At 32.8% G+C, this 13,618-nt stretch overlaps 1 protein-coding gene and 1 long non-coding RNA gene across 4 annotated transcripts; one reads left to right on the forward strand and one right to left on the reverse strand.

Annotated features, from left to right (window-relative positions):
- Positions 1 to 48: 48 nt before the first annotated feature.
- LOC145124040 (uncharacterized) lies at positions 49 to 3,136 on the forward strand. 3 transcript variants are annotated; one of them, XR_013715484.1, is made up of 5 exons: positions 78 to 465; positions 657 to 1,101; positions 1,508 to 1,549; positions 2,052 to 2,152; positions 2,854 to 3,136. It is a non-coding gene; the product is annotated as an uncharacterized LOC145124040 (long non-coding RNA). The 3 variants fall into 3 exon arrangements; XR_013715485.1 differs by having other exon boundaries at positions 49 to 1,101; positions 1,235 to 1,549; XR_013715483.1 differs by having other exon boundaries at positions 80 to 1,101.
- A 3,578-nt stretch (positions 3,137 to 6,714) lies between these two features.
- Positions 6,715 to 10,001, reverse strand: ABCD2 (ABC transporter family protein). The gene is made up of 9 exons (XM_079060283.1): positions 9,564 to 10,001; positions 9,265 to 9,460; positions 9,090 to 9,157; positions 8,548 to 8,874; positions 8,295 to 8,459; positions 7,980 to 8,208; positions 7,388 to 7,906; positions 7,079 to 7,320; positions 6,715 to 6,958 (listed from the first exon to the last, which is right to left on the reverse strand). The coding sequence occupies exons 1-9, from the start codon at positions 9,855 to 9,857 to the stop codon at positions 6,806 to 6,808; spliced, it is 2,193 nt and encodes a 730-aa protein (XP_078916409.1). The 5' UTR covers positions 9,858 to 10,001; the 3' UTR covers positions 6,715 to 6,805.
- Positions 10,002 to 13,618: the final 3,617 nt, after the last annotated feature.

Genomic DNA, 13,618 nt, shown 5'->3' on the forward strand with positions numbered 1-13,618 from the left:
TTTATGGGTATTTTTTATGATTTTAAGCAGGCTGGTTAAAAGCTGCTTTCTTCCGGGTCGGGTCTTGATGGATGGGTTGCCGCTCTATTTTTCTCTCTTGGATAGTCCATAGATGGATTAGTACTATTCCACTGAATGGGAGTATGTGCCACGCTATTATACATCGGCTACCGCTTATCGTTCCCATTTCCCAACATCCGTCTTATTCTTTCCTTCTCCCTCTCGGCCTCTCCGTCTCTTTTTCCTTCTCCACGAGTGCACCATCACCTCCCATCGACATTTTCTCTCTGTTTTCTCGACCTAGGGTTCCATCATTCACCACAATCTGAGCCCTAAATTTCTATCCTCTCTCATCTTCGGACAAAGTAGAGTTCTATGGATTCATTACAATCTACCATAACCAAAACAACTCTGTTTGCTCCAATAAGTACATTCAAGTTTCTTCTATCTCTACTTCACACTCAGGTTAAACTATTTGTTTGGTAATTTGTAGATTTTTATTACCATTTTTTGCATAAGATTGGTTCTGATAAGGATAAATCATCTTGTATTGGGTTCTCTCTTCCGATTAACACTGGTTCTACATCTATCATTTTGTAATCTTTTAAACTGCATATTGGAATTTTAGAGGGTATTTTGGTTTAACATACCTTCAGGTTAGAAGACACTGGTTGAGCTTAGTAATCGTCTCCTTTCGGTTTGAAGACCGCCCTGTTTCATAGAGAGGACAATTGGTCGTAATTCTCTATGCCCACCGCTTTGTCTCAAAGAAGACGCCTGATGCATGCAAATCTTGAACACTCTGTTATCTTCATCTTCTTTTTCTCTCCAGTGAACTTGAACTCTTTCTCTATCTCTCTCTGGCCTGCTTCCATTAACACTCAACTCTTCTTATTTGGCAATTTTCAGGAAGGTTCCCTTTTTCTCCAAATGTTCGTTGTCCTGTTGATTTTTAACTGTAGTTAAACAATGGGGGATTTCTTACACCATCAGAGAACACAAACCCAAGCTTAGAAAATGAAACCCAACAAACTTGAAATTGAAGATGGAAGTTCAAAATTGAAGCTATTCAATAAAACCATCGAGGTTGAAGATTAGTAGGTAAGCCATTTTACCTTATTTCTTTCTTTTTCTTCTATGATTTAAGACTATAGAGCATCTTCATAACTGTTATCTTCTAATTCTATGGTTTAACACTACGAAGCATCTTCAATTTTTTTATGTTTACTTTTAGTTATTCGAAATGGTTCTTTTTTGTGAACGGAATCCACCATATGAACAAGGGATGAAGATGCACTCAGATTCGTTTGTTTTTTTTATTAGTTTTTTATTGGTAACCTTAGGCAATTTTGCTCTTTCTTGTTGTTGGGGGCTAACATTGACAATCTGGTAATCATCTAAAGCTCATACTGAAATTAAATGAAAAGTCAAAAGGTTAATATGTAACTATGTTTTATGCTTAATTACAGGAACTCACTGGCTCCTTCATTTTTAATGCTTTTTGCAGGCCTGGATCATCAAGTAGTTTTCTAGGCCTAAGATAAAGAAGGTATTGATTTCATTTTATAGTATGTAGTTTTTATTTACCATTATAATTATCTTATTCTAAGGTGGTGATTCTTTTATTCCTTTATGTTGTGTGGATAAAAATTCGAATGGATGAACAGTGTTTAAAAAACATAACAGAAAATATGTGAAAATAGTAAATGACAACAAATTTGTGAAAATAGTTAAAACTTAATGAGGAAAGCCTCTTCCCCGACTTTCTGTATTAAGTAGTTCCATCTTCATTAACTTAAAAAGAAGCATTCATGTATAGCTTTATGCATCAAGTCTATTAAGAAAGAAAAGAAAGATTATATTACTTCCTTTAGTTAAAAAGGATTTTCTAATAGAAATAATACACCTTTCGGACTTTGGTAGCGTCTGAGTTAGTCAAAATACATACTAACAATTCATAAATTAATCTTTAATTTTTCCAACATCATATTATTTCATTTTTTATAATTTTTATACTTATTAAGTTCTAATCAATAAGAATGCACATTCAGGTCATCGGTGTTGCAGTCTTGGTATAACCATCTTTTGTAGGTCTATCCTTCTATGGTGACACCAAGTCTCATACTCATTAACAATATTTGTCTATATTAAGGTAATTTTCTATTTCTCCTTATTACTTGAATAAATCAACAATCTATTTTTCTGAATATGCAATAAATAGTGATGTACTTTCATTTCTATATGTTTGTTATAGCATCATACTTTTATTTGTAGATGAGCTTTTGGACATTGTTTTCGTGCATAATGGGAATATGGATGGCTTTGGAAAATATACTTTTATAACTATATAAGTCCATAATGTACGATTCAAATATAAATGAACTTGTACATCATGGGTATTATGATTGAAGTAAATGTAGTGGATCCGATTAAACGGAAATTATATTTTGTTAATTACAACTCTCTACAAGAAAGATTATGAATAATTTAAAGTTTGGTTTATCAAATAAAAGTCATCTACTTGTTTGTCCAACTCGATGAGTTTTACTTTTGCAATGATGCATTTTTCGTTAATTTCACATCCATGAAGAACCCGTCACTTAAATCTTTAATGTTAACCGGGTAACATGGGTTGGCTTTAACACACAATTCAAATTAGATAACCTATAATTACTGTTAATAGTTGTCGAATTTTTCTATGCTTTTATCCTAAAAAATGAGCCGTGCAATTGTGCTTTAGACCACTGAAACTTTGGTTTGTATAGAAAAGAAGCTTCAAAATAATTGTACTCTTGTATGTATTAATTAGCATATGTTAGTATGTGTTTATAACTTCCCATATTTCATGATCAGGTCCAAACTGAAGGATCACATGCAGTATTGTGTAGATCATCCTCAAGAAACCAACAAGGTTTCAAAGGTCAAAGCCCACCGTAGTCAAAGGTGTGATTTGGAGAACACTGAAAAGGTAAAATCATTTTGGGTGTTTATATTAAATAGTCAAACAAATACTTCTACAAGTATCTTATACGAGGTTGTTATGATATTGTAATTGACGGTCATTTGGAAAGTTGACAAGTTGGTGTTTGTTTTCATTTATACCGCAATAATCCTATTATACTTTTATTTCATTCCATTATAACATTATACTTATAATTTTTTTTATAAGAATTGTGCTTTGGAACACATACACAACTATAAGATTGTACTTTTTTATTAAGAATATTGTTTGAATTTATTTGTAACCCTTACATTTGGACCGGTCTTGGGTTGTTCTTAGCACGAACCTTTCACTTCCCTAGTATATATATATATATATATATATATATATATATATATATATATATATATATATATATATATAGGGGATAGGGAATATACATTACAGCCCGTACTAAACTTCTAAAATATGTCGTTTTAACATGCTAAATATACCCGGTTTGGTCATCCTCCACAACATTTCTTTTTTTCATTATCGTTTTACCATCTCTGTTTTCTTTCCACAATTATCGTTTATTAATTCATCCAAGTAAACATTACTAAACCCTAAACTTAAACCATAAACCCTAAATCTAAACCCTAAACCCTAAATCTAAACCCTAAACCTAAACACTAAACCCTAAATCTAAACCTTAAACCCTAAACCCTAAATCTAAACCCTAAACCCTATTGTGTCGATCTTGAATTTACATCTTGAAGTATTAATCGTGAATCCATTAACCGTAATCTTTATATAGTAAAACAATGTATTTTCAAGATGTTTAGTACCTAAACTTAGGTGTGGCTGTAATGTATATTCCTTTTTCCCATATATATATATATATATATATATATATATATATATATATATATATATATATATATATATATATATATATATATATATATATATATATATACACACACACTTTGTCTATTAAACTCAAATTTGAATCATGCATACAAACCTAATAAGGAGTTGTAAACTATTTATCATTGAAGTGTTTTATCAAATAAGGATTTTGTGTGAACCGAAGAACGTAGAATAGAAAACGGGAGGACGACTATTAAACCAACAATAAATTTGAATAATGGGGGAATGAAAACATAGAAGAAGAACAAGAAATGATTCACGAATTGGTAATCTTGGTAATGGTTTTGGTTTTGAAAACAGCAGTGTTTAATTTTTTTTTGACACAAAACGCTTTCCTTTGGTTTATCCTTTTAGCGATTAGTCGATTACCCGATCCCATAATTCTTGATTGCTCTCAGATTAGACTCGGTGTCTAGAAACTAAGTGGTCCATTTACGATTATTCCAATCTCTTGGAAAAGAGTTTATCAAGAAACAATCTATCGTCTCTCGTCATGTAATGGCTGATATTGTTGTTGAGATAGTCCGGGTCACTCACTTACTTCGTGAACTTCAATGTGTAACCCAGGGTCGACCAACCATACTATGCGACAACTGGATTGCTCTATTTCTCTGTCAAACTCCTATCTCATAAACGAGTCAAACACATTGACATTGATTATCACTTGCTCGTGAGCTTGTATCATTGGGAAAGTTATACACTCGATTTATTCCAACAAAGCTTCAATTGGCGGACATCTTCACTAAAAGTCATCTTCGAGCAATTTTGTTCTAAATTACAAGCTAGACCTCTGCATATTCTGATGCAGGTGGTACAAGTGTTGATGCATGATGCAGGTGGTACAAGTGTTGATGCATGGATTGATTGATGATGTCAAAACCAGTAGGAATAAAAATATGATAACATTAACAACACATATGCCGAAGTGGTCTAACAGTACAGAATTAGACGAAATTTACACACGACGAGTAAAATAGGCCGATTAAGAAAACTTATCTCTTTGCTATGACATATCATGTTTTACGGCCATTCGGGATCGTTTAGGGCCTCAAAAACATGTTTTCTAATTTTTTATTATGACGACTTTATTTTTTTGGATTTTATTGAGATAATTGATTAAGAATTTTATCCTAATGAATTCTTATCTTCAAGGGTTAATGTATGAAGTTTATCTTCTCCTTATAAGTATTTCGTTTTCCTTGTTTGTTAGGGAGTTTTTTCGATTATCGATAAGAATCTGTTTCGGAGTTATTTTTTTGTTCTTTGTGTTGTTGGTTGTACTTTGTCATTCAACCTGATCGCCCTGACATCATATCCGTTTGAGGGAGTTGTTAGGGGTGAGCATGTGTCAATTTTAACCCCAAACATAATAGTATTGGTTTTCAAAATCTAAAACCAAACCCAAATCGATCGATTCGGGTCAGTGGCTTTAAAATTTTATTTGGTTCTAGGGTTTAACAAATTTAGACCACAAACCTTTAAACTAACTTCATTAACTTTGATAAATCTATATATAGAGGAGAAGGAAGACGAATATTGTAATATCCGATGTGGGACTCCTCATAGTTGAAAGGTAATAAGCTACCATGTAATGGATGAGATTGGGAGTGGATTCCATCTTATGATCGATGTGGGACTGCTTGAATGTGGCCGGAAAAAAATAGGATCGAACTTCAGAGCTCAAGTTTGAAGGTCGAAAGCGCTAACCACCTGACAACTTTATCTCTTATTTATATTATGCAGAGTTCATTTATAAATCATGCATGCATACAAAATATATTTTCTTAAAGACTTCATACAAATTGGTTTTGTTCGGTTTTCTCATACTAAAAACAGAATTCAAAATGAAATTTCCGGTTTTTAAAAATAGAAAGAAAAAAAAAAACTTTGGTTTTATGTTTGATTTTTCGATTTGCCGTTTTTTGTTCGACCTAGAAGAAATTAAGGATATGTCTCAAACCAAATTATGAACTGAAGATATTATTTGATTCATTGTTATGTACAATCATTGCATTATAAAAATACCTAATGAGATATCCTCCACAGTTGGTGATTATATAGCCTTCGACTGATGTTTTTAATTTTCTAAATAGTTGGCAAAAACAAGGTATAGTTTTTAGAAATATTGGTAAGTTTATGATATATGATGTCATCACAATATTGAAAGAAGATGGATATAAATAAACAATTTTAGTAAAAGAAAAACAACGTAGATGGTTTTGTCAATTTTGAATTATAAATATATAGGTATAATTTAGGACGCAAAGATTGGTTGATGAGGTTACATTTCAACTGTCGTATTAAATTGGTGTCTACATAAATCCCTATATATACATGCAATTTTTGCAATTGATTTCATTAATAAAAGGGTAAAAGGCTAGATTACATGATGGTTCCTAAGGCTTTTATTGTTATGTTTTTTGGGTTTTTGATTTGCAGAAATAACATTGTTGGTGGCAGAAAGCTTCTTGGAGAGGAGAAGCCCTCCCTTGGAGGAGGCATGTGTTTTCAATTTCCAATGATTCAACAAGTTTGTATTACACCAACACAAACTACACCGGTTGTAGTTACAACTATCGCAGCACCACCAGATACAAGTACCTATGCACCAACGCCAGCTACAACCGGTCCACAACAAGTTGGGGGTGTAAATGGTGGAGCTCTTGATACAGGAAATAGTATCTGGTGGTGGAGGTTGTGAGAAATGATGATCATGAATGAAATTACACAAATAATGCAAGTTTTAGAATAACTTGGGAAATCCTATTTAAATACTGTCTTCTAAATAAATATAAATATAAATAAATGCATGTATTATATTATAAAAATAAAAATAAAAATAAAAATATAGAGACATGAAATCAATAAAAGGCATGAATGTTATGTTGAAATATCTTTCTTCATCCATTGTAATATATATGTTATTAGCTTTATCAAACATAAAACAACTTGTTACAAGGATTCTACACACCAATTTGGGTGGTTAGAGTGGAGAGGCATGGGGGAGATACGTAACGCCTTCTTATGGAATTTGGTAAGGCTACTCCGGTGGCCAATACTTATATATGTCACACCCGCTTCATTTATTTTTTCATACAAATGAGCCTGCACGTAAATATATATATATATATATATATATATATATATATATATATATATATATATATATATACAAGTAAGTTGCTACAAATATAATAAAAAAAATAAAAGTAGGATGCTAAGTACCTCGTTGGGTTCATCAAGGGCACTGGTGGATTCATCCAAGAGAACAAGATCTGGTTTTGAAAGCAACAAACGCACAAATGCAAGACGTTGTTGCTCACCGAGTGAAAGAACACTCGACCATTCATTGGTTGTATCGAGACCGCTAAAACGTGACAACAAGTACCCAAGATGTACATCTTCTAAAGCTTGAATTAATTCGTCTGTAGTAGGCTGTGGGGCCCGTTCGCTAACACGCTCCGAATCTGTATAATATATTTTTTTTATTGGTGTTGGTTTGTGATCACAAGTTTGGATTTCAAGACTGCATACCTTTTGATTGAGAGTCGTGTGGCGTGGAATCTGAAACATCGGGCCATGTTGGATAAAGCAACTGTTGTCGGAGGGTTCCTAAAACCATGTACGGCCTTTGGGGAAGGAAAAATACGCCTTTAAAATCCCGGTATTTTGATTTTTTATTTTCTTTATTTTCATCTGTTATTATGGTCTGATTAAGATTCGTGTTGTATTTAGCATAAAATGTGATCTTTCCACTTCCAGTTCGCCAAAGACCAGCAATAGCTCTTAACAAAGAGGTTTTGCCACTCCCACTTGGTCCAGTTATCAGCAAATGTTCATTCTCGTGGACTTCAAGTGATAAATCTCTGATAAGAAGGGCTTTATTTGTGGGAGTTTGTACAATTAAATTCTCCAGTTCCAACAAGTTTTGGGTGTCTGAAGCTTTCATGGACTCGGATAAATCCTTCACGTTGCAATATGTGAGTTGAATCTCATCCATGGCTTCCGGAGTACCATTAGAACTTGTTGAGTCCAAAACATCATCGAATTCCCCTGCAAATGATTGATTATGTAAAGTTTAGGGCTTGGATCTTGAAGTTGGAGGATTTAAATGATATAGATGTACCTAATCGATCAATGACAGCTGAAAAGGCACTGATGGACTGAAATTGAAACACGATGAGGGAAAAATCTCCAAGAATATGATTGAAGGCGGAAACAGACTGATTTATGACACCAAATTCAATCTTTCCAGAGAAATACATTGGTGCAACAACAGCAGCAGGAAGAATCTGAATCAGGTAGCGATACCCACTGGTGAAAAACTCAAGATTTCTTGAAGATATCAACAGTTGCTGCACATTGACATAAATGAAACATTTTAAAAAAACAGATAAGTCGATGTAAGCACAAAAGTATATTAGGGATTTCGTTTTCATACAGTTAGATTCTCAAAAGCACTTCGGAACCTCTGCAAAAGGAGTTTGATTTCATTTTCCTCACCACCATAAAATGCAATTGATTCGGCATTTTCTCGAACACGTACAAGACCATAACGGAAATCTGCTTCCATTTTCTCTTGCATGAAATTTAAGTTGACAAGACCCTAATACACCATTTGATGAATATCATAAGTTAGAACAGAAAAAATGGGAGATGTTTTTTAAAGGTTTTATGAGGATGGAAATCTTTACCTTCCCAAGGAAAATGCTGATGGCTGTTCCACCAAGTGAATATACTATTAGAACAACAAAAAGAGGTGGATATATGCCAAACAGTATGTTGCTGAAAGATATCAGGTCTATTATGGCATTGAAGAGTGTTAAAGAGAATGAAAGTGATGTTCCTGTGAATGAACTTAGATCATCAACAATTCGTTGATCTGGATTATCAATGATTGATTGGGACTGTATTTGGTAAAAAGTCTGGTTCTTGAGATACCGCTCCATGTAATAGTTTGTCATCCAGGATCTCCACCTCAAAGCTAGAGTTTCTCTTGCATAATCTCTTAACACAAAAATCTGCAAAAACCACAAGATGTGTATGAGTAAGACTAAAACCTAAACAAAATCATATCAACAGTAATCATATCAAATACAATTCCACCAACATTTGCACTTAGTTACATCACATACAAAGAGCCAAAAGAAGCATAACACCCTATGGTAGCAACAGTGGTAATAAAATTCAAGATGACAGATGAGCAATACCTAAAAGAATGCAGCAATGTGCTCACCGGAATTCCACCAGCAAAAGCAGCAAGGTAGTATGTAAGTTGCGTGGTGAACTGTGCTTGATCTTTGTCTAACACAATTTACGGATATTATGGATTAGCATACTCAAATATATACTGTGTCATCATTCATCAATAAGAAATTAAGAATAATGAAAATGAAGTGCTTAATCCTTACTAGAAAGGGCATTATAGAAGTCGCGACCGAGGAAATTGAAACCAACACTGATGCCGGTGGTTCCTAAAGTCAGGGCAAACACCGACGCCAGTTGTATTCTGGCTTGAACTTTATCATCGGAATACCAATAAGGAGCAGCAACTTTGTAGAATCTCCTGAAAAGCGTAGGCAGATCAGGACCCTTTCTTGGCACATTCTGATAAAACGAGAGCAACTCTAAGTGTCAGATCCAAGCTACTGAACAAACTGTAAACAGCATCCACACATTAACAGCGCAGAAAATCATAATAAAGCGTTACCTCCTCTGTTTTGGTCGATTGTTGTGGAGGAGGTGGAGGAGTAACCGGTGGATCTGCCGGAGACGTTGTTGAGGACGACGAACAAGGTATAGATGTCTTCCTCCGTTTCATCTCGAGAAACTTGGGCGTCCAAACAGATAACGGAACAAAATTGGTAGATTTACGCGATTCGAACGGGATACAACTACGAATTGCGACATTACTGAAGGAAATACGATTATGGTTGAAGCCGATAGGGTTAAATGCGACTGCCGTTACGTTGTAGCCATGGGAGAGAGCATTCAAGTCTCCCATTTCTGCTGAAGATTTGCGGTTGTTGAGAGTTTGGTTTCTTGAGTTTTGAAATCAAATTATCCACAAACTCAACGAAACATACGGTTTGCTTCAACGCCACATCATCTTAAACGTGTAATGAATTTGCAATAGTAAGATATTCTTTGATACTGTTATTGAAGTTGGGAATGAAACCAATTGTTGTCATCAAATAAAAAAGATGGTTATTTAAAACCTTTTTTTTTTCTAAGATAGATGTAAGCAAAAAAAATTGACAAACATTTTTTTTTTTTTTGAAATACGTAGAGACGACTCAACCTTATCTTTTTCTAAGTTAGGGTTTAGGGCCTACAATTCTAAAGGGTCTATATTCTCCAAAAATAAACCAATATTAATATATCTCAAATCTTAATTAGTCAATTACTAACTATCTGATAGGCCACACCACAGTAAGCAATCTTGATTGTTGAAGATGAAAATTAACTCCGTCGTTTATAAACTTTTTAGTTTATTATTTCTAGGTTCCAAATCTGGAAAAAAAATGAGGTTTATAACGATAAGTATAGTGAAGCCCAAAAGGCTTCATATTTTTGGTTCGCTTAGAGCCCCCAAATTGGTTGAGTCACCCTCAGAAATGTGCATATATATATATATATATATATATATATATATATATATATATATATATATATATATATATATATATATATATATATATGCACATTTATTTTTTGTGTGTTTTTTACACTTTATAGGTGCAATTCTTTTAAACATTGACATCAGAGTCTCATTGTTGTATTTGTTTTGAAAAATTATAAAGAAATACAAAATGTGCATACATGCACTAATATGCATATTTCAAAAAAAAAATCATCAATTTTTTTTAGCCTATGTATGGCTTAGAAACAACATTTGAAGACTAATGGTGGTCTCGGTCATCCGAGTTTCAATTATGTTTTTTTACTCTTTAGTTGAGAGTTTTATATTCCATAAATAAGTACAATGATGGGGCGAAACAGGAAACCATTTATCGCATTTGCTGAAAAATCTGGAATTAATCATAAGAAGCGTGAAGCGCCTCTTAAGAAGCGCAACGCGCTTCTAACCCAGTGAGCTGACTGTTTTATTAGGGTTTTTGGAGTATTTAAAGGTCATTAAACCAATAGGGTTCGCCCAATCTCAGCATCTATGACCCTTTGGGTGATTTTCCAAAAACCCTAAGGGTGTGTTTGGTTCCAGAAAATTGTTTTCATTTTTCAAGAAAATATTTTCGAAAAATAAAGTTGAGTTTTCCTTTGTAGTTTTTAATGAAATTTTTAGAAAACGGGTTCGGTTGGAAACGATGAAGTTTTCATTTTCCATCTTAGAAATTTTAAAAACTTTGGGAAACTGTAAAAATCACTTTTCAAATTTGCATACAATTTGGAAAAATAAAAATTTTCATTTTCTTAGAAAACTTTGGAAAACTGAACGAACCAAACGTGTTTTCAAAATTTCCGTTTTCTTGAAAATTTTTCCTGAAAAACTGGGAAAATTTTCACAACCAAACGCACATTAACTATCTTTATCTTTCTCCCTCTCATTTTTTTAGCTTATGGTTAAATTGTGAGCTTGTTCCACCATTTTTTAGTAAAGAATGAAGATCTTGAAGTTCTCATGATGTCATTGAAGGAAGAAGAAAGTATAGATCCATCAAAGTTGCTTTATTTCTGGAACATTGTGAGTATAAAGTTCCTAACTTGCTCTTTGGATTGCTAGATCTTGTTATTTGTTGTTTTTGGCACATTTTAGTCAATTTTGTTGGTGATCTTGAAGATGAAGAAACTCTAGCACCATTTAAGCTCTTGGAAATGTCCCTTGGACGTTTTGGACTAAGAAAGTTGGGATCTTTTTCCTTCCCATTAAGTCGTGCAAGCTATGTGGGTTAACTAGGTCATTTTGAACAAAAAAGTTTAGATTTTGCTTCATTGGAGTGTCTTAATGAATCAAGTTGGAAACTTTATTCATTAAGACATTGATAAGGTGTTTCACCTTGTGAATAAGCCCTGGACGCGGCACACTTTTCCTTGGCGCGACGCGCTTTTAGGGATTTCTTATATATATATATATATATATATATATATATATATATATATATATATATATATATATATATATATATATATATATATATATATATATATATATATATATATATATATCGAGCTTTCTTTGTGTCTAGTTGTCCTCTCACAACTCTGTATTCAGATTATGAACCATTTATTTGGTATATTGTTTTTTTGTAGAGAATGTAGAATAAATGTGTAAAGGTCTTCTTTTCTTATGCGACCACCAAATCTATGATGTGAGGAGAGAATGTCAGCAGAACGACAACGAGAGAGGGGTATGGTTGAGATAGTAGGCTCATATAGTTTAATAATGGCATAATTATATAAATAAATGATAAGAAAACATGTAAAAATAACCTAAAGGAAAAGTAGTCATTTTAAATGAGCAGAGGACATAAAACGTTATTAAAACTTTCAATAAGGACCATAACTACAAAGATATTCTTGACTGGACCAATCCAAAAAAACTATTTAAATTCAAGAACAAAAAATGTTATTTAGTCTTAATCTAATTTCATTTTAATGTATACACAACAAACAACATATTTACTTAACTTGATTTATGGACCTAACATAATAAGGGCTAAATGGTGATTTCTCTATGCCTCTCCTATGTATATAACAAACCAGTTAAGGGATTTCAATCAGATTTTACTCTCCTCATCTCACTTTCTATCTTTCTTCCCTATCCCTAATACAATTGAAGATTATAAGAACATTGATTTTGTTATCTAAATCCATCTATCGGGTGTGGTGGTTTAAGGAACTACATTCAATCGAGAATAATCAACGAGGAAATTTATGGCGTTATCTTCATCGACGGACCCTCCTACTCCTATCAAACTTGGATTTCAAGTAAGTGTTTGTTTGATTTAATTTGTTATGTGATGTTTGCGATCATCATTTTGCATTTGATGTCTACTCATCATTCTTCGTATTAGCCACCTTAGCTCAAAAAATCTTTAAATAAAAAAAAAAAAAATTTAGACTCAGCTTAAAAACATATAAAATATATGATTAACTTGATATTAGTCTCCGTTAGTGGGTAGTTTCAACATTTATTATTTGAACGTGTTGCTTTGTCGGGATTTTATGGAACTAACATTCACAAGGTCGATGTTTTTTTGCCAACATTTATAAAAACAATGATAATAATAACAGGCGTTAATGTTGTGATTTTATTCTCATCAATTGTTATATTTTATACGAATTAAGATTATGTCGTCGCCCTTCAAAAACAAAAATTAAATGTTAAAATTATTATTTTCCAAAAAAAGAATGAAGAAAAAAAAACATATTTTATTAAGCAAAACAAGTACCCATTTATCCACGCAAAAGCAATGTGGGATGGGAGAAAATGTTTATCATCTTCTCCACCTCATTTGATCGGCATTTATATACTAATCTTTTGGTTTGGTTTAAAAAAATATGAGATCTAATTTATGTCAATAATGTCATTTTGTATGTGTTTGTGTGAGTATTTTGGGTTCATATGAAAAACCCTTTGTTATAGTAATAAGCGTGAGAAAATTTAGATTTGGAATTATTAGAGAAAATCGAATGATAAGAAAGTGAAATGTACCGAGAGTAACGGAATGCAACTGTTATCATTTCACGGTCATATTTGATTACTTTGTTGGAATAAAACGATTCATTAGTTCATATTAGATGATA

The sequence above is a fragment of the Lactuca virosa genome, chromosome 7 (genome assembly GCF_052849685.1).
Source record: "Lactuca virosa cultivar CGN04683 chromosome 7, Lactuca_virosa_CGN04683_v6, whole genome shotgun sequence".
Lineage (NCBI taxonomy): Eukaryota > Viridiplantae > Streptophyta > Magnoliopsida > Asterales > Asteraceae > Lactuca > Lactuca virosa.

Excerpts from the sequence above, each read along its gene's own strand:
- ABCD2 (XM_079060283.1), bottom strand. The coding sequence starts at position 9,857 with ATGGGAGACTTGAATGCTCTCTCCCATGGCTACAACGTAACGGCAGTC. Across the intron at positions 8,875-9,089 it reads CTTTTGCTGGTGGAATTCCG|ATTTTTGTGTTAAGAGATTA; the intron begins GTGAGCACATTG and ends TGGTTTTTGCAG. Across the intron at positions 7,321-7,387 it reads ACACGACTCTCAATCAAAAG|ATTCGGAGCGTGTTAGCGAA; the intron begins GTATGCAGTCTT and ends TATATTATACAG.